At 36.9% G+C, this 21,887-nt stretch overlaps 2 protein-coding genes across 2 annotated transcripts in view; one reads left to right on the top strand and one right to left on the bottom strand.

The window, feature by feature from the left end:
- The window catches only part of LOC149146627 (AP2-like ethylene-responsive transcription factor At2g41710), an 84,767-nt gene extending 65,529 nt beyond the window's left edge, over positions 1 to 19,238 (top strand). Inside the window, exon 2 of the mRNA XM_089452907.1 lies at positions 18,721 to 19,238. Within this exon, the coding sequence (XP_089309033.1) occupies positions 18,721 to 18,727 (7 nt within the window). The 3' untranslated portion in view covers positions 18,728 to 19,238. The remainder of the gene's footprint in view (positions 1 to 18,720) is intronic.
- On the bottom strand, positions 13,763 to 14,390 carry LOC149146628 (non-specific lipid-transfer protein 1-like). Its single transcript, XM_089453203.1, has 2 exons — positions 14,017 to 14,390; positions 13,763 to 13,898 (listed from the first exon to the last, which is right to left on the bottom strand). The coding sequence occupies exons 1-2, from the start codon at positions 14,388 to 14,390 to the stop codon at positions 13,889 to 13,891; spliced, it is 384 nt and encodes a 127-aa protein (XP_089309329.1). The 3' UTR covers positions 13,763 to 13,888.
- Positions 19,239 to 21,887: the final 2,649 nt, after the last annotated feature.

The raw sequence follows: 21,887 nt of genomic DNA, 5'->3' as shown, positions 1-21,887 counted from the left end.
TGTGGACAAAGTCTTGAAAATAGATCTCTATATCCCTGAAAATAGGATTTATCTACAACGACTTTCCAGATGGGTAGGCTTTCGCCCATTTCTGTTTCGAATGTGAAAGGAATAAATAAATGAAACATATAGCATCAAAATATAAATAAATGATACAAAGTAGAATTAAAAAGAAGATAAAAAACACATTATGAACCATTATTTCCATATGAACGCAACGGTATAAGTCCGTATACATTTTATTTAAATCTCATCATATTTGATGACATTATTCCTATCATGATCACAACAAAAGTGATCACCACATTTCCATATGAACGCAACGGTATAAGTCTGTATACATTTTATTTAAATCTCATCATATTTGATGACATTATTCCTATCATGATCACAACGAAAGTGATCACCACACATAGAGAAGATAATAACACTACACTAATTAACTCCACATTCTACGTAGTACTAGATATGCATATTCGTATTCGGCAGTGCAACAATAACCGAGAAACCTTTCAACTGATCCTGCAACCAATGAAAACAAAAGCAAAACAAAATTAGGATCAGAATGGAAAAATCACAGTCAGAGAGATAAACGGTATATGGAAATTAAAATCATAACAAGGGAGGGAAGGGATGGTACGTGTTGCAGTTGGTCTGCAGAGAAATTTTGAAGGGAAGATTAACACCGTAGGATGTCGGGAATTTCTGGTTATTCCAAACAAAATACAGTGGAAAAATCCTCTGTTTCCACTGTTGAGAATTTTCTGATAAATTCAGAAACAACAAAAATATGAACAGAGAACAATACTCTGTTTTCTGATAATTCAAAAACACAAGAACAGAGCGTAAAATAATACTCTACTTTGCCTCAGGATCAAAAACTGATCAAAATAATACTATGTTTTTGACACAGAAAAATACTCTGTTTTTAACTCAGAAAAACAGAAAAATTCGTTCTCTGGAAACGGTGTTGCAGCAACACAGTTTTTTTTCAGTTGCTGTATCTTGTGTTGCAGCAACGTAAATTTATTTCAGTTGCTGTTCGTGGTGTTGCAACAACGTAACTTTTGGTGTTGCAGCAACGTAACTTTTGACGTCAAGTATTTTTCGACTTACGGTGTAACAGCAACAGGAAATTTTTGACAAAATAACTTTTGGTGTAACAACAACGCACAGAAAGAAACTTCTATTTATGAAAATAAACCAACAGATAAAACTAAGTCTTCCTCACGTAGAGGGATCTTCACAAAATATTATGCTAAAGAGCATCTTCCTCTTGACAGAGGGATTACAACAGGAATGCTTCAGTTCCACAAAACAACTATCTCAGAAAATTTCAGCACTGCTGTGCAATACAAAAAAAAAAAACTCTCTTGTTCTACATTGCTGTTTTTTTTTTTTTTTTTTTTTTTTTTTTTTTTTTTTTTACCGTGTGGTTCACGGGGCACCGGAGGTGGGCCGCTACGTCCACGTAGAGAAGCACGACCGTCAGGCCTAACCCCGAGGGCGTCGAGGAGATTTGACCCCGTGACCTCCCAAACCGGGAGAGTATCAACGGGAACTCGACCATTTGAGCTATCCCTCAGGGCTCGCACTGCTGTGTGTTACAAAAGGACTTTCAATCTATTTCCTCTTTTTTCTACTTCTGTTTCTGTTTCTATTTATAGTGCGGGAAAGGGTCATCACCACTTTAACTTGCTAATAAAGTTTCTGCTGCTCATGATTAACAGATTTAATCTTTTGCTGTATTTCTTGAGTCGGTGGTGATGAAATCTATGGTTGATAAATGCTGCGTCGGCTCGAGGCTGGTTCTTTTCTCTTTCAGCCGTTCTGCTCCTTAATATGGTTGTTGAAAAGTAATGATGTAGTGCTGTATCAGATCTTCATCCTTCGGGAACTCAAAAATAATTAAAGAGTGAAAAGATGGTAATGGCGGTGACATAAAAGATCGGGAGAAAATGTGGGGCGCCGGATCACGACAAATGAATAAAGTAGCTACTGCTATTCTGTTCACTGCAGTTGAAATTATAATTTCAACACTCCCCTTTAATTTCAACTGTTGGGTTATCAATCATACCCAGAAGTTTCCTTAAAAACTCAAAACTTTTCTGATCCAATGGCTTTGTCAGAATATCTGCAACCTGTTCCTGAGTCCTGCAATGTTGTAAAATGATTTCTCCATTGTTCACCAATTCTCTGATGTAGTGAAACTTTGTGTCTATGTGTTTTGTTCTCTTGTGGAATACAGAGTTCTTGGATAATGCAATAGCTGAGCTATTGTCACAAAAAATAACTGTTGTTGTTGCCTGCTCCTGGCATAGACTTCTCAACATTCTCCTCATCCAAACCGCTTGACATGCTGCTGCTGTAGCTGCCACATACTCTGCTTCTGCTGTAGACAATGCCACAATTGGCTGTTTCTTGGAAGCCCATGAAATGGCTCCTGAACCTATGTGAAAAATGTAACTAGATGTGCTTTTCTGGTCATCTACACTTCCAGCCCAATCACTATCTGTGTATCCAACTAAATCTGAACATTCTGAAACAGTATAAAATATGCCATACCTTTTTGTACCTTTAACATACCTCAGAATTCTCTTTGCTGCCTGCCAATGTGTTTCTTTTGGCTTCTCCATGAATCTGGAAATTAAACTAACAGCATACATTATGTCTGGCCTAGTTGCAGTCAAATACATGAGGCTGCCAACTATGCTCTTGTACACACTAGGGTCAAAATCTTTGCTGCTGTCCTCTTTGCTGAGTTTTAATCCCATCACTGTGGGAGTGATTGCTGCCTTGCTGTCCTGCATGTTAAATCTGCTCAACACTTCATTTACATATTTTGCCTGTGAAATAAAAATTCCATTTTTATTTTGATCTACTTCTATTCCTAAGAAGTATCTCAGCAAACCCATGTCAGTCATCTCAAATTCTTCTTTCATGACTGATTTGAAATTTTCAATAAGGTAGTCATCATTACCTGTAAAAATCACATCATCAACATATAACACAACAATTAAAATTTTACAGTCTTTTTCTTTGATGTAAACAGTGGGTTCTCCCTCACACTTCTCAAATCCGTTTTCCAGTAGATAGGAATCTATCCTACTGTACCACGCTCTTGGTGCTTGCTTCAGCCCATAAAGAGCTTTCTTCAATCTGCAGACTTTGTGCTCTTGGCCTTTCTTCTCATAGCCTAGAGGTTGCTCAATGTAGACCTCTTCCATTAATACTCCATTCAAGAATGCTGACTTCACATCCATTTGGTAAACTTTCCATTTGTTTTGTGCTGCTATGGACAGCACTGCTCTTACTGTTTCCATTCTTGCAACTGGTGCGAAAGTCTCCTCATAATCTCTCCCATATTGCTGCTTGTATCCCTTGACAACAAGTCTTGCCTTATGCCTTTCTATCTTGCCTTCAGCATTACTCTTGGTCTTGTAGACCCATTTAACTCCAATGACTTCTTTACCTTTTGGTAGCTCAACTAAATCCCATGTCTTATTTCTTTCTATGGCATTCATCTCCTCATCCATAGCTTCTATCCATTTCTTATCTTTAATTGCATCTTCAAAATGAACAGGGTCATCAACGTGACAATACAAAGCAAACAGGGAATTCATTCCTTCATCATAAATATCACTTAAATTTCTGAATTTCTTACCTCTTTCATTCGGTGTGCAAGTGCTTGTAGATGCACTTGAATTTCCTCCTTGTGGTGTGCTTGGGGAAGCACTCTCATTTCTCCTCAAGGGTGTCTCTTGCTGCTCTGTTGTTGGCACTGTTGTTTGGGTATGTGTTTCAGCCAACTCCTCATCATCATCATCATGAGACAAACAGTTTTTAACATTAACTGTTTTATCTATGCTTCCATCCCAAGCTTCCTCTTCAATAAATTGAACATCTCTGCTCACAAAAAACTTCTTGGTGAATGGGATATATAACCTGTAAGCTTTGGATTCTTCACTGTATCCAATGAAAATACATTTCTCCCCTTTGTTGTCCAATTTCTTCCTTAGCTGATCTGGAATGTGTGCATAAGCCACACAACCAAAAACTTTCATGTGGGAGACTCCTTGCTTTCTCCTACTCCATGCTTCTTCTGGCACTTTGTTCATCACTGCTTTTGTAGGACATCTATTCAAAATATATACTGCACAATGTACAGCTTCAGCCCAATAATCATTTGGCAAATGCTTTGCCTTCAACATGCTCCTCGCCATATCCATGATTGTTCTGTTTTTTCTTTCAGCAACTCCATTTTGCTGCGGGGTGTACCTTGCTGTAAATTGCTTATGAATTCCATTTTCTCTACAAAAACGTAAAAATTATTTGGAGATATACTCACCTCCTCTGTCAGTTCTCAAAACCTTGATACGCAGCCCACTTTGATTTTCTACAAGTGCTTTGAAATTTTGGAATTTTTCAAACACTTCACTCTTATTCTTCAGAAAATAAACCCAAGTCTTTCTAGTAAAGTCATCAATAAATGTTTGAAAATATTGGCTGCCTGCAAGTGATGGAGCTTGCATCGGTCCACATAAATCTGAGTGGACAATTTCTAAAGGTGCTTTTGCCCTTATGCTTTTCCCAGTTGGAAAACTTTCTCTGTGTTGTTTTCCCAATATACAACCTTCACAAAGGCTGTCTGGCTTTTCTATCAATGGTAATCCTCTTACCATTCCTTTTCTACTCAACAAATTAAGACCTCCAAAGTTGAGATGTCCAAATCTCAAATGCCAGAACCAATTTTCATCCTTTGGTACACTTTGGAGAGCCTCTTGTGTCACCGCTGCAATTACTTCTTTATTTTTCAGATCTGCCCTTATTCTGAGAGGGAACATCCTGTTCCTTGTCATCTTCACTTCAGCAATACAACGTTTGCTGGGTAATCTATCCATGATGGTGCATACATCATTCTCAAAGAGAACATTGTAACCCTTCTGAACAAGTTGTCCAATACTCAAGAGATTACACTTCATTCCAGGAACATAATAGACATCTGCTATGGTTTTCTTTTCACCTTTCTTTGTGAATATTTTAACTTCTCCTTTTCCCATAACAGAAATTTTACTATCAGTCCCAAGTGTGACTTGTGACTGCACACTTTGATCTAAAGCAGAAAACATGGCTATGTTTCCTGTCATATGGTTGCTGCAACCAGAATCTAGAAACCATATATCCTCACTATTTGTTTCAGCCATATTACAAACTAACAACACATTATCTTGACTGATATTTTCTCTAGTGATATTTGCACTAGATCTATTACTCATATCATGCTGCTTCTTCCTACATTCATTTGCATAGTGCCCATATTTTTTACAATAATAACATTGGACATTAGATTTTTCATACCTTTGTCCTTGAGCATGATGTTGTCCACTTTGCTGGCTGCTGCCATGGCCTTGGTTCTGATTTGGATTGCTGCCTCTTCCTTGAACGTTTGTTGGACTGTTTCTTCCACCTCTGTATTGGCTTCTGCCTCTTCCTCTCTTGTTTCCTCTGCCTTGACCTCTTCCTCTTCCAAATGACATCTGGGTCTTGAAGGCTTGCTCTAGACATGAGTTTTCATTTCTGCTCAACCTCTGCTCATGTGTTATCAGTGATGCATGAAGTTCATCAACTGAAAAATTTGAGAGATCCTTTGTCTCTTCTATGGTGGTGACAATCACATCAAACTTTGAGGGTAGGCACCTCAATAGTTTCTCCACAATCCTCCTTTCTTCAAGAGTTTCTCCATGAGACCTTATCTGTGTGACCAAACCAATTGCTTGTGTGAAGAATGAGTCAATATTGTCTGACTCCTTCATACGCAGGTTCTCAAAATCTTTCCTCAGCAACTGTAGTTTTGCTGTCTTCACTTTCTCCATGCCTTGATAGGTTGTCTTGAGAGTTTGCCATGCTTCTCTGGATGTATTGGCTGCTGCTATCCTCGGAAACACACTCTCATGCACTGCTTGATATAAGAATACAAGGGCTTTTGAGTCCTTCTTCTTATTGCTCTTCAACAACTCTTTCTCTGCCTGAGTTAATCCAATAAACTCTTCTTCATTTGCTGGTTCTTCAAATCCATATTCAACAAGTTCCCATAAATCATGTGAGGCAAACACGGCTTTCATGGTTATTGCCCAGTAGTCATAATTTTTCCCATTGAACTGTGGGAGCTGGGTATTAAACATACCCACGCTGGTGCTGGCCATTCTAGTAATACTTGACTGAAAAAAAACCACTTAATTGTCTTCAGCAGCTACACAAAAAACTAATCTGAAAAATACCTTGACAGCGTTTTCGCTCTGCTGGATAATTTGCTGCAGCAACAAATCTTCTTTCAGCTTCTTTGATGTCTTCAAAGAGCCTAGACTAGCTCTGATACCATGTTGGGAATTTCTGGTTATTCCAAACAAAATACAGTGGAAAAATCCTCTGTTTCCATTGTTGAGAATTTTCTGATAAATTCTGAAACAACAAAAATATGAACAGAGAGCAATACTCTGTTTTCTGATAATTCAAAAACACAAGAACAGAGCATAAAATAATACTCTACTTTGCCTCAGGATCAAAAACTGATCAAAATAATACTCTGTTTTTGACACAAAAAAATACTCTGTTTTTAACTCAGAAAAACAGAAAAATTCGTTCTCTGGAAACGGTGTTGCAGCAACACAGTTTTTTTTTCAGTTGCTGTATCTTGTGTTGCAGCAACGTAAATTTTTTTTCAGTTGCTGTTCGTGGTGTTGCAGCAACATAACTTTTGGTGTTGCAGCAACGTAACTTTTGACGTCAAGTATTTTTCGACTTACGGTGTAACAGCAACAGGAATTTTTTGACAAAATAACTTTTGGTGTAACAACAACGCACAGAAAGAAATTTCTATTTATGAAAATAAACCAACAGATAAAACTAAGTCTTCCTCACGTAGAGGGATCTTCACAAAATATTATGCTAAAGAGCATCTTCCTCTTGACAGAGGGATTACAACATGAACGCTTCAGTTCCACAAAACAACTATCTCAGAAAATTTCAGCACTGCTGTGCAATACAACAAAAAAAACTCTCTTGTTCTACACTGCTGTGTGTTACAAAAGGACTTTCAATCTATTTCCTCTTTTTTCTACTTCTGTTTCTGTTTCTATTTATAGTGCGGGAAAGGGTCATCACCGCTTTAACTTGCTAATAAAGTTTCTGCTGCTCATGATTAACAGATTTAATCTTTTGCTGTATTTCTTGAGTCGGTGGTGATGAAATCTATGGTTGATAAATGCTGCGTCGGCTCGAGGCTGGTTCTTTTCTCTTTCAGCCGTTCTGCTCCTTAATATGGTTGTTGAAAAGTAATGATGTAGTGCTGTATCAGATCTTCATCCTTCGGGAACTCAAAAATAATTAAAGAGTGAAAAGATGGTAATGGCGGTGACATAAAAGATCGGGAGAAAATGTGGGGCGCTGGATCACGACAAATGAATAAAGTAGCTACTGCTGTTCTGTTCACTGCAGTTGAAATTATAATTTCAACATAGGAGCCCGGGAGACCAGAGACAGTAGTTGATTTAACATTTGGGAATTGGGAATACGCACTCTTCAGGCAACTACACACTGCCCTCCTTGCAGGGGTGGTGGTGGCCAGACCTGCCAACTTCTTCACTCCTCCGCAGCAACCAGGGGTTGGTTTCCCCTGGCCGGACATCAGATATCCAATACACTGACTCAGATCCGAAGTGACTGTTCCACAACTTCTGCTGGCAGCTTCTACCTGCATCACCATCATCTCCATAGATACTAGAAAAATGGCAACTGCTCCGACCAACATGACAGCCTTTTTCTTGCTGCTGATTCCCTCCATGATAAAACTTTCACCTCTCTTCTCTTGCGACTGATGGACTCTCACACTATCTCAGCTTCTGCTTCACCTTGGGACAGTCTAATCGTCCGTTCCTAAGTCTCTCAAACACGATATGGACGAGTATAAATACACAAATTGGTTGGGTGGGGCAATCAATTGCCGAACCAGAACCTCTGTCAATGACAATCTATGTATTGAAGTTTTTCCATGACTCGAAATAATGGTCAGTAGGAAATGAATTTAGGTTTAAATGCTAATGGTGTAGGTATGCTATTTTGTTCAAATGTCGATACTCAATCATGTACCTTATAAAGTCGGGTCCCTCTGCAACATTAAAGTCGGGTTCACATGAAAAATTGAAGTGGGAATTAAATGGGGAGATCCATTGCCACAGAGCAGAGAAAACTATTCATTAATCAGTGTTACAAAGCATTTGATCATGGTAATTAGGTTCTATGGATGAAAAACACATTTGGGAACAGTAAGATGCAATGGGCATTTTGCAAGAAAATTTTTTCTGATAAAGGTCTGGTGGGTTCTGACCAGGGCCAACAGGTCCTGGCAATATAAATGCTAGGTTGTTGAGACATATTGCAGGTTGAGACATTCCTTTTGAGATAAAGTACATCAAGACTATAAATGCAATTCTGTATTCGCAGACAAAAAGAACTATACTCATAATTAAAATTAAGACACGAGCACGTTACAAGAGAAGCTGTTAGTACCAGATCATGGAGAGCTGATTAGGGCCTAAAAAACCCTACAAGTGAGTATATAAACGATTTAGATATATATCGAGAGAGATACTGCTGCGATCATGAATGATATGTACTGTAGCTGCATGTGCTGAAGATCAAGGCATGTATAATTTGTTACCACATTTGCATCTCCAAGCCTCAGGGTAGTATTCAGCTGTTACCAGAGTGAATACGCACTCTCCAGGCAACTGCACACTCCCCTCCTTGCAGGGGTAGTGGTGGCTAGACCTGCCAACTTCTTCACTCCTCCGCAGCAACCAGGAGTTGGTTTCCCTGAAAATAGGATTTATCTACAAGGACTTTCCAGATGCATAGGCTTTCGCCCATTTCTGTTTCAAATGTGAAAGGAATAAATAAATGAAACATATAGCATCAAAATATAAATAAATGATACAAAGTAAAGAAAATGATACAAAGTAGAATTAAAATGAAGAAGAAAAAAAACACATTATGAACCATTATTTCCATATAAACGCAACGGTATAAGTCCGTATACATTTCATTTAAATCTCATCATATTTGATAACATTATTCCTGTCATGATCACAACAAAAGTGATCACCATACATAGAGAAGATAATAACACTACACTAATTAACTCCACATTCTACGTAGTACTAGATATGCATATTTGCATCCGGCAGTGCAACAATAACGGAGAAGCCTGTCAACTGATCCTGCAACCAGTGAAAACAAAAGCAAAACAAAATTAGAATCAGAATGGAAAAATCACAGTCAGAGAGATAAACGTTACATGGAAATTAAAATCATAAGAAGGGAGGGAAGGGAAGGTACGTGTTGCAGTTGGTCTGCAGAGAAATTTTGAAGGGAAGATTAACATTGTAGGAGCTCGGGAGACCAGAGACAGCAGTTGATTTAACATTTGGGAATTGGAAATACGCACTCTTCAGACAACTGCACACTGCCCTCCTTGCAGGGGTGGTGGTGGCCAGACCTACCAACTTCTTCACTCCTCTGCAGCAACCAGGGGTTGGTTTCCCCTGGCCGGATGTCAGATATCCAACACACTGACTCAGATCCAAAGTGACTATTCCACAATTTATGTCGGCAGATTCTACTTGCATCACCATCATCTCCATAGATACCAGAAAAATGGCAACTACTCCAACCAACACGACAGCCTTGTTCTTGCTACTGATACCCGCCATGATAAAACTTTCACCTCTCTTCTCTTGCGACTGATGGACTCTCACACTATCTTAGCTTCTGCTTCACCTTGGGACATTATAATCGTGGACGAGTATAAATACACAAATTGGTTGGGTGGGGCAATTAATTGCCGAACCAGAACCTCTGTCAATGACAATCTATGTATTTAAGTTTTCCATGACTCGAAATAATGGTCGGAAGGAAATCAATTTGGGTTTAAATGCTAATGGTGTAGGTATCCTATTTTGTTCAAATGTCGATACCCAATCATGTACCTTATAAATTCAGGTCCCTCTGCAACATTAAAGTTGGGTTCACTAGAAAAATTGAAGTGGGAATTAAATGGGGAGATCCATTGCCACAGAGCAGAGAAAACTATTCATTAATCAGCGTTACAAAGCATTTGATCATGGTAATTAGGTTCTGTGGAAGAAAAACACAATTGGGAACAGTGAGATGCAATGGGCATTTTGCAAGAAAAATTGTTCTGATAAAGGTCTGGTGGGTTCTGACCAGGGCCAACAGGTCCTGGCAATATAAATGCTAGGTTGTTGAGACATATTGCAGGTTGAAACATTCTTTTTGAGATAAAGTACATTAAGACTATAAATGCAATTCTGTATTCGCAAACAAAAAGCTCTATACTCATAATTAAAATTAAGACACGATTAAAATTAAGACACAGGCACGTTACAAGAGAAGATGTTAGTAGCAGATCATAGAGAGCTGTTGAGGGCCTGAAAAACCCTACACGTGAGTATATAAACGATTTAGATATATATAGAAAGAGATATTGTTGTGATCATGAATGATATGTACTATAGCTGCATGTGCATGAAGATCAGCTGGGTGCTGAAGATCAGGGCTTGTATAATTTGTTACCACATTTGCATCTCCAAGCCTCAAGGTAGTATTCAGCTGTTAAAGGAGTTCTTGGGGGTATAGGCATGTGAACAGGCTTGCATGGTGTGCATTTTCCACATTTAGAGGTGCAACGAGGTGGGGAGGAGCCTAACCCACTCAGATACCTTCTTCCTCCAATTCTGTAATCCAAGGCTCCATTTTCATGGCGTTGTTGCTGCAAATCTATTGTTGTTTCTTGTAACCCATGAAAAATGAAAAATTATGTCATTGGATCAAATCATAAATAAACAGTAATGTACTCGTAGATAGAAGAGTTGAAGAGAATATGAAGTTAGGTTATACTTAATATCTTTTGAAAAGTTCACTAGTCCTTTTTGTTTCAGACTGCAAGGGTCACAGGAGTTCCTGGGGGTGCAGGCACATGAACAGGCTTGCATGGTGTGCATTTTCCACATTTAGAGGTGCAACGGGGTGGGGAGGAGACTGGCCCACTCAGATACCTCCTTCCTCCAATTCTGTAATCCAAGGCTCCATTGTCATGGCGTTGCTGCTCAAATCTAATGTTGTTTCCTGTAACTCATGAAAAATGAAAAATTATTTTATTGGATCAAATCATAAATAAACAGTAATGTAGTGGTAGATTTCTTGAAGAGAATACGAAGTTAGGTTATACCTTAATATCTTTTGAAAATTTCACCAGTCCTTTTTGTTTCAGACTGCAAGGTTTACAGGAGTTCCTGAGGGTATAGGCGCATGAACAGGCTTGCATGGTGTGCATTTTCCACATTTAGATGTGCAACGAGATACATCAAGACTATAAATGCAATTTTGTTTTGAGAATTATTAGTCTCATAAATCTTACATGGTCTCCATGGTTTTCAGTGGACGTAAAGAAAAATATGATATTCTGCTATTATGAATAGGTCACAGAGGAACAATACCTCTCTTCTCTTGTGACTGATGGACTCTCACACTATCTCAGCTTCTACTTCACCTTGGGACATTATAATCATCCGTTCCTAAGTCTCTCAAACACGATATGGACGAGTATAAATACACAAATTGGTTGGGTGGGGCATTTAATTGCCGAACCAAAATCTCTGTCAATGACAATCTATGTATTGAAGCTTTCCATGACTCGAAATAATGGTCGGCAGGAAATGAATTTGGGTTTAAATGCTAATGGTGTAGGTATCCTATTTTGTTCAAATTTTGATACTCAATCATGTACCTCATAAAGTCGGGTCCCTCTGCTATATTAAAGTCGGGTTCACATGAAAAATTGAAGTGGGAATTAAATGGGGAGATCCATTGCCACAAAGCAGAGAAAACTATTCATTAATCAATGTTACAAAGCATTTGATCATGGTAATTAGGTTCTATGGATGAAAAACACAATTGGGAACAGTGAGATGCAATTGGAATTTTGCAAGAAAATTTGTTCTGATAAAGGTCTGCTGGGTTCTGACCAAGGCCAACAGGTCCTGGCAATATAAATGCTAGGTTGTTGAGACATATTGCAGGTTGAGACATTCTTTTTGAGATAGAGTACATCAAAGACTATAAATGAAATTCTGTATTCGCAGACAAAAAGAACTATACTCATAATTAAAACTAAGAGACGAGCACATTACAAGAGAAGCTATTAGTACCAGATCATGGAGAGCAGTTGAGGGCCTAAAAAACCCTACAAGTGAGTATATAAACGATATAGATATATATAGAGAGAGATATTGCTGTGATCATGAATGATATTTACTGTAGCTGCTTGTGCATGAAGATCAGTTGGGTGCTGAAGATCAGGGCATGTATAATTTGTTACTACATTTGCATCTCCAAGCCTCAGGGTAGTATTTAGCTGTTAACGGAGTTCCTGGGGGCACAGGCACATGAACAGGCTTGCATGGTGTGCATTTTCCACATTTAGAGGTGCAACGAGGTGGGGAGGAGCCTGGCCCACTCAGATACCTCCTTCCACCAATTCTGTAATCCAAGGCTCCATTGTCATGGCGTTGCTGCTCAAATCTAATGTTGTTTCCTGTAACTCATGAAAAATGAAAAATTATTTTATTGGATCAAATCATAAATAAACAGTAATGTAGTGGTAGATAGAAGAGTTGAAGAGAATACTAATTTAGGTTATACCTTAATATTTTTTGAAAAGTTCACCAGTCCTTTTTGTTTCAGACTGCAAGGTTTACAGGAGTTCCTGGGGGTACAGGCACATGAACAAGCTTGCATGGTGTGCATTTACCACATTTAGACGTGCAACGAGATACATCAAGACTATAAATGTAATTCTGTTTTGAGAATTCTTAGTCTCATAAATCTTACATGGTCTCCATGGTTTTTAGTGGACGTAAAGAAAAATATGATATTCTGTTATTATGAATAGGTCATAGAGGGACAATATATGCAAATGGGAAAAGGAGAAATGCAAGTGCCATGCCTACAAAATACACTCTACTAGACATTCAAAGCATACTCTGGATCAATTGATTATCTTGTTATGTAAAGACAAGTGAATTGGTGAAAAAACTGACCAACATAGGACAATACAGCAGCGATGGCACAAGCCAGCAGAAGCAATGCAGAGAAAACTAGTATAGCAAAGCAGTAGAGAACTCTGAAACGGCTCAGGAACTGCTACCGCCACTTTGAATTAAATCTCAGCTGCCTGGTCCTCATGACGATGATCCTTTGGCGCGGGATCAAATCCCGCCGCCACCACTTGATTGTTATAAATACACAGCCCAACTAATCTGAAAAAACAAAAAGCCCTAATCCATAAGCCTGCTGCAAATCTCTTTGAGGACGAAGATTAATGTGACATTGTGACCCCTTGGTGAAAAAAACTAACCAACATAGGACGATACACCAGCGATGGCACAAGCCAGCAGAAGCAATGCAGAGAAGACTAGTATAGCAAAGCAGTAGAGAACCCTGAAACGGCTCAGGAACTGCTGCTGCCTCCTTGAATTAAATCTCAGCTGCCTGGTCTTCATGATGATGATCCTTTGGTGCGGGATCAAATCTAGCTACCACCACTTGATTGTTATAAATACAGGGCTCAACTAATCTGAAAAAACAAAAAGCCCTAATCCCTAAGCCTGCTGCAAATCTCTCTGAGGGTGAAGATTAATGTGATCACCATACATAGAGAAGATAATAACACTACACTAATTATCTCCACATTCTACGTAGTACTAGATATGCATATTTGCATCCGGCAGTGCAACAATAACCGAGAAGCCTTTCAACTGATCCTGCAACCAATGAAAACAAAAGAAAAACAAAATTAGAATCAGAATGGAAAAATCACAGTCAGAGAGATAAACGGTACATGGAAATTAAAATCATAAGAAGGGAGGGAAGGGAAGGTACGTGTTGCAGTTGGTTTGCAGAGAAATTTTGAAGGGAAGATTAACACCGCAGGAGCCCAGGAGACCAGAGACAGCAGTTGATTTAACATTTGGGAATTGGGAATACGCACTCTTCAAGCAACTGCACACTGCCCTCCTTGCAGGGGTTGTGGTGGCCAGACCTGCCAACTTCTTCACTCCTCTGCAACAACCAGGGGTTGGATTCCCATGGTCGGACATCAGATATCCAACACACTGAATTAGATCCGAAGTGACTGTTCCATAATTTATGCTGGCAGATTCTGCCTGCATCACCATCATCTCCATAGATACCAGAAAAATGGCAACTGCTCCGACCAAAACGACAACCTTGTTCTTGCTGTTGATACCCACCATGATAAAACTTTCACCTCTTTTCTCTTGCGGCTGATGGACTCTCACACTATGTCAGCTTCTGCTTCACCTTGGGACAGTCTAATCGTCCGTGCCTAAGTCTCTCAAACACGATATGGACGAGTATAAATACACAAATTGGTTGGGTGGGGCATTTAATTGCTGAACTAATCCCTAAGCCTGCTGCACATCTCTCTGAGGGCGAAGATTAATGTGACCCCTTGGTGAAAACACTGACCAACGTAGGACGATACACCAGCGATGGCACAAGCCAGCAAAAGCAATTCAGAGAAGACTAGTATACCAAAGTGGTAGAGAACTCTGAAACGGCTCAGGAACTGCTGCTGCTGCCTTGAATTAAATCTCAGCTGCCTGGTCCTCATGATGATGATCCTTTGGTGCGGGATCAAATCCAGCCACCACCATTTCATGGTTATAAATACATGGCTCAACTAATCTAAAAAAACAAAAAGCCTTAATCCCTAAGCCTGCTGCGAATCTCTCTGAGGGCGAAGATCATTACCATCTCTGTTCTGCGCTGGTTACCCTTGTGTGGAGCTGGTTACCTCCGGATGAAAATCTGTGCCTAAACCTGGTGGGAAGCAGAACGCTACGCGAAACGGCCGTTCTGGTAGGAAGCAAAACGCTACGCAAGACGGCCGCTCTGGTAAGAAGCAGAACGCTAGGCGAGCTACGCGGCCGTCATGCAGGGAAGAAACAAAGACACGTTTCGTGTGCCGCGGTGGAAAAAAAGACATTTTAAACTAAAAAAACATATTAAATCAACGGCTGAAAACACCCCAATCGTCTAACACAGAATCAATGGCTCAGGATCGCACACGTCACATTTTAGGGATGTCTTTCTCAGAGGGAATGCCTTACGGCGTAATAAAAGTACTTTGTACATAAAAACATATAATGTAATGTTAAATTTCGTTTTGTATTGCACAATTGGTTGTGTATTGTTCAAATCAGATTGTTTGGATTTTTAATTCAAGCAGAGGGACATATTTTTTCTGCAACAGTTTGCATGTTTGCATCGGATTTCATGGCTAGATATATCCAAAAAGACCATGCGACTTGGTGCATACATACAACGATATGAATGGTAAGGTGTTTCTGGTCCTTTGATATCGATATGTAGCATTTGATGTGTTTTCCTAATATGAGGTAGGTTTCATGGCGAGGAAGGTATCGAACAATGAAATCACAAGCAAATGTAACTTTTATTTCAACTTCACCAGTAGAAAACACTTCTTTTGCGATTAGCTTCATTGATTCTACTTCTATTTTTTTTTAAATTACTTTTTGCTTGCAATAAGATGGATAGAGAATGTGGGGTTGTCTCGGCTCATTATATTGATAACATAAAACTAGTTTCGAAATTATTAAATGTGTGAATTCTTTCGCCGATCATTCCACTCCTTGTAGGCACTGGATGTAAAAACACATCGATGGTCTTCTGATAGAATTTGGCGTGGTCTGTCTGCTACTAAGTAAGAGAACACAAAGTTGTATGTTTTTGATATAGAATTTGTTGTGAATCGTTTTGAATATTTATGTTTTTTTTGCATCTAATGTCTAGTAAAAAGAGATAAAAAAACTTAAGGTTTGTTAAACGAATATGGAATTCGGCAACCAATTCTTTAGGAGAATGTATGTTAACCAAAAATTACGAGTGGCAGAGTGAATTTGAAGTTCTTTCTTTGTAATTAGAAAGAAGTTTCTGTAGAAATTCTGCAGATCCAGCTCGGATACCATGTAGAAATTCTGTCTACAAATCTAGCTCTGTAGATTTGTTGCAGGTTAACTTGATAATGCAATATAACCAAAGAAAAATACTATAACCTACTTTTACTATCAATTTGCCGAAGCTTAAAGATTGAGCAAGATCGAGCTGAACACATATAACCATAAGAAGAAGAATCAATGCATATGAAACATAGAAAATACTGAGGGGAAAGCCTCAGCTAAAAACCCCACTATCTGTATTATCATACAAGGTGGAAATACATCAGAATTTTACAAAGCCTTAGCTTTCACAGCTAGCCATATCTTAGTACAATCCCTCTGGATGCTCACAAGCAAACTTGGCTTCTCACAAGCCTTCTCCTCTGCCCTCCAAGATCCTATTTCCTTGCACAGTTTCTCATGGGTGATCCTCCTGTTACCAAGTGGAAAACTCTCAACCAAGTGGAACACTGATCTCACACCCTGTCAGAACTACGCAGTTTTCAAGGAACCTTACCTTGACTGCATGCATGAGTTTCCTTTATAGGAGAAAACATGCAATTGATAATACATTGTCCCTGTCTTTAATTTCAATTGGGTATTTCTCAGAATAGACATGCATGAGTTTCTGATGAGGGAATCTTCAGTTATCTAGAGTACACAAATTGAGTGCATGCATGCATCAACTAACTGATAACTCACAAGTAGTTCCTGAAACAGTTTGGAACTAATTTAACTGGACTTAACTCAGTAAACTGAGTTAACTAATTACAACTCAGATATAACTCAACCTTATCTCCTTAATTTAAGGGATAACTGTTGCATGACTTCAAAAAGAATTCTAACTTGAATTTCTCCAATTAATTAATCCAAGATGAATTAATTAATTATTTTCAAGTCGCTGGTAAGACTAAATTCGAATTTTAATTCAAGGACAAATTAAAATTGGAATATTCTGGATTCTATTTTTGTCATTTCTTGTTGCTATTTTCAATAGTTTCAGAGAAGCAATGTAAAGATGGTGTCAAGAAGAGATTATAAAATACAAACCACAAAGGAGGAAAGCAGGTAAATTTTGTGAAAATTCTTCGGACCAGTGATAATATAGTTGGATGGAGGTGAGGTCGAATGATTAGATGTTGTATAAGGTTTAACTTAAATATAGACAATTGCAATTTACAGCTTATTTTATAAAGAAACAAAATGAAAGTATAAGAAAGTGATTGTTGACACATAAATTGATAACAACAATATTTTAACCATAGTTGGAGCTGAAGTCAGTTAGGTAGTCGAAAGTTGAAATGGTATTATATACAAGTTATTTGCAGGGGTGGTCCCAACCCCGACCTACAATGAACTCTGCATAGGGTGGATGTCCAGAGTGGGAATGTCGAACAAAAGGAAAGTAAGAGAAAGTGATTGATGTCATGGAAATGATAAAAATAATATTGTATTGATAGTCACAACTAAAGTCAGTTGGGTAGTTGGAAGTTGGGATGGTATTGCATACAAGTTATTTGGAGGGGGGGGACCCCGACCTCGACGCACAATGTAGTCGGCGCAGTCGTAATATATTAAAAAAAAAGTCGATAATGTTATTTTCCAAGGATTGTTAGTTGAAATAATGTTTTAAAAGAAAAAATGATTTTTTTTTTAAGAATGCAATTTTTTCTTAAAATTGTGTTAAAATAATGTTATTTAATTTTTTTTTAAGTAACTATTTGCAAAATATATTTTTATCATGTTTTATATGATAATCTGAATGTTTAATAAGATAAGTATTTTTTAAGGATTTTATTCTTTGCAAGTTATCATACAATATTTGGTTTGGTTTCGGGAAAGTTGTTGATTTTATGATGGATCCAAGTACTTGGAAGTTTCTACCATTTGAGATTTTTGAGCTTATATATTACTGGATTCCTTTATTGGTGCTGATAAAAATTTTGGTTGGTTTGTAAAAGACTATTCTATTGGAAAACCTAATTTTTCTCACTGCTTGCAATTGATGTGCCGACAAAGAATTTGGATTTATTTCTTTTCTAGTTGGTATCGAGGATAGTTGCTTTTTTGGATCTTACCTTAATGACAAAGGACAAATATCTTCATTGGTTTTTCCTTTTCTGCACTTTGGATAGTACATAATTCAACATACAATTGGATCGATGATTGTATTCAGTATTCTTGGAACCTCTTTGCATTCTAATAATTATTTCATAGTAAAACCTTTTACAAATACCTTTAGAAATCTTGGACCTCATACTGTTGGAGGAGGATTCTTCTATTTGTTGGAGAAATTTAGTTTGCAAAAATATGATTGGGTTATGCTGAAACATGTGTGCAAAAACATGGAATCATATTTTTTTATTTGCATGAGTGTAGACATGGTTTGGAGAAGGACGAAACCTCATTTTGGTGGTGTAACTTCCCCAAAGGAGGGCATATTTAACAAAGGAGAAATTTTCTAATTATATTTAGACAAAAATTATGATGATTACCTTTCGTTTGGTTATGCTATCTATTGGTTGGATCTTATAAGAAACGAGTGGAGTTTTTCATTTGTTCTTATCGCTGATATACAATGTATGTCATTGGGATTATACAGGAACTAATTGGTGTGTCGTGTAAACAATCGTTCAACTTTCATTTCGTTGCTCGAAGAGATAGAAAACTTTGAATTTTGCCAACCTTCAAATGGACGAAACTTATAATATTTCGAAGATGATTGGGGGTTCATATGGAGATTTCTTCATACTATCTAAATGGATATAAATAATAAATTCCCAGGTTATGTACCTTTTCCGGTAGTTGAAGGAAAAGTACTTATGTTGGGTTGCATGGAAGTGCAACTAAAGCTACATGATGTTGTGACTAGATTATGCACAATGACAATTGACGATGGTGTATCCCTCTTAGAATGATTTGAGTTCCATGTGCAATCGGTTAAAGGTTTCAATGATGTTATTGAAAATGGAAATGTTTTCTCACTTCTTCCAAAAATAGATTCTGTCACTGACATACCACTACTGCATGTGGATATCGTGATTTAGCCTTTAAGGCTTCAAGAATTTTTTTGGTAGAAATTGTTGTAGATGTCATGTTTGTTTAATCTTTGTAGAGATATTTTGGAGATCATTGTAATATGAATTTGGACTATTTAATGAAAACATAGTCATGTCAAATTTTCATATTTTTGTTGGAGATTACTTGCATTGATCTGCTATTTTGCAGATCAAACAATGCACTTCAATGTGAATTTTTTTTATGTATATGTGGATTGTATAAAGTCTTTTGCTATTGCTTATATGAGGCTGCACAAATGATGGTTCTTTTTGTATTTGTAATATGGAAGGCTAATTGTTAGTATTTAAACTTATTTAGTAATGAAATTTAGTTGATGTATAAATTCAGTGAGCATAAAGACTTAAACTTGTTGAAGATGTAACAAGAGATGCAAGATTGAAAATTGAAATTTCAGACAAGTAGTGTAAATACGGTGTGAAGAACAGAGAAAGCAGAAAGCAGGAAACTTACTAAATTTTGTTTGAATTCTTGGGACGAGCAACAATAAGTACGAATGAAAGGGTGCTAATTTTTCATTGAAGTGGCCATTAAGGGAAATTTTAGCCTAAAAGTGGCCTCCTAAAGAAAAATCAAGAAATTAATTAAAAAATGCCATATAGACAATTTTTTAATATTACTTCACTTTTATTTATGTTCCACAATATTTATTAGCATGAGATTTAATAAAATTTTTAATATATTATTTCTAATTTTTTACTTTTATTGAAATCTATTCATATATGACAATTATATATATATATATATATATAATTAATATCATTGGTTAACCAAATAGTTTCAAATTTCTATTTAAAATCTTAAATGTAAAGGAAAGTTTGTTAACCAAAATTTCTATATAAAATCTTAAATATAAGAAACTTTATTATATTGAAAAAAAGTTAATCATTAGTAAAAAACAAATAGTATTAATATCATTTTTTTCATTGTTCTTTATATTTTTTAAGATTAGAATGTATTTGTTTTTGGGAATTTAAATTTACACCAAAAAAATTACAACACAATTTCTTTTGATATTTTTTGGAGAAATATTTGACATACATTAAGCCTTCCACGTAAGTCTTTCCAAAACCGCTATTTTCATTTTAAAAAAATCTAAAAAACTATTTTATATTAAAAAAATTAGTTATTAATATTATTTAATTAAAAAATGATAAACTTATTGTATTATAATTTATAACCATTTATTTAAAAAAATTAATAATTAATATTATAATAATTTATTTAATAGTTTATAATAATTTTGACAAAAAAAAGTTGCATTACTTTTAATACTCTTAATAATTAACAAGAGTATTTTTGGAAGAAATCACATAGGATAAAATTTTGCCAATGAGTTTCTAACTAGCTAATATGATTCATCATCAGGACTTATTTAAAATTGATAAATTTGTTTAAAAAAAATAATTATTGTAACTAAATTTCATGGACGAATTTGCAAACAGAATGAAACTAAAAACTCACACTATGCAAAATGGAGCAGAAAAATTTCTCTGGCATCACGAGTTTGCAATATTTCTCTGGCATCATGCATACAATCACTCTAAAGGTACAAAAAAAATACACATGCTTAGTAATGAATGGAGTTTCCGAGTGCAAAATTTCTGAGGAGTGATTTCTCATAGTAGCAAAATTTCAATGGGGTTTTGCAAAAAAAATTCAGCGACATGAAAATTACATTAGGGGTTGAAATTTCTATGGGAAAACTGATTATAGTGAAATAATTATTTTATTCATGGGGTTGCGAAATTTCCCCAAATAGAATAAAATTTCATCAGGGGTCTGTAAAATTCCCCCCGGGACACTGATTATCTCCAAATTTAATGGAGCAACATTCATAGCGGTAAAATTTATAGGGGTTTGCAAAAATTTACCTATTGCTTCAACGACATATGAATCTATTGTAGGTGGATATTCTTATTACTCCGCCACTACTAAACGAACTAGTTAGGGGCATTGACAGCGAAGTCGAAACTAAAACTAGTTGTTCAACTATTGCTTCAACAACACCTAGCTCCCTGTGTGTTCGAGTGTGCTGGCCCTCTCCACGTGTTTTAAGAAATAGACTCTCAATCCAATTTCATGACCATTCTATATTTTCTTTCTCTGAACCCCATTTATTGGAATTATGTAGACCCGTGTGTAATCATTTCTCTTATCTAGGAAATATTCTATTGGAAGGAGTTGGTGGGCATCACTAGCTAGGACGGTTAGCTAGGATGGACGGTACAAATTCCTATAATAATGAATAGGTTTGGTTCCTTCCCCTCTTCTTTCTTATTTTCCGACATTACTTGATCATGATCTTTCATGTATCTCTTAGTTTAGTTTACCTTATGCTTTCTGAGTAGCCTTAGGTACTCCTGCAAATGCTTATCGCTAATTGTACTTTGTTCTTCAGTCCCATTGACCTACGTTTCGTTAATTCATTGGACATTAATATAATTCTATTATCTTATGATATCTAAGTTGAATTATCTCTCTGAATTTATGCACATTTTATTAGAGTAGTTCAGTAAATAGGTTAATTAGGAAGTTGTGATGTTGGGATTGAGCTCAACATAGTGTTGAATAACTTGTAATGGAGGAAGGCCCTAAGGTTATTTAAGGCTATGGCTTCTTCTTTGGATATGTTGCTGGGGGGAGGTCTGGCATTTCTGAGAATTCTGGAAACATCTTGTTTAAGGTAGC

This window comes from Pinus tabuliformis, chromosome X (genome assembly GCF_031772625.1).
Source record: "Pinus tabuliformis cultivar Carrire ecotype Pingquan chromosome X, CPIR1, whole genome shotgun sequence".
Classification (NCBI taxonomy): domain Eukaryota; kingdom Viridiplantae; phylum Streptophyta; class Pinopsida; order Pinales; family Pinaceae; genus Pinus; species Pinus tabuliformis.
Note: the sequence above shows the minus strand (reverse complement) of the source record. Positions and strands in the feature narration are given on the sequence as shown.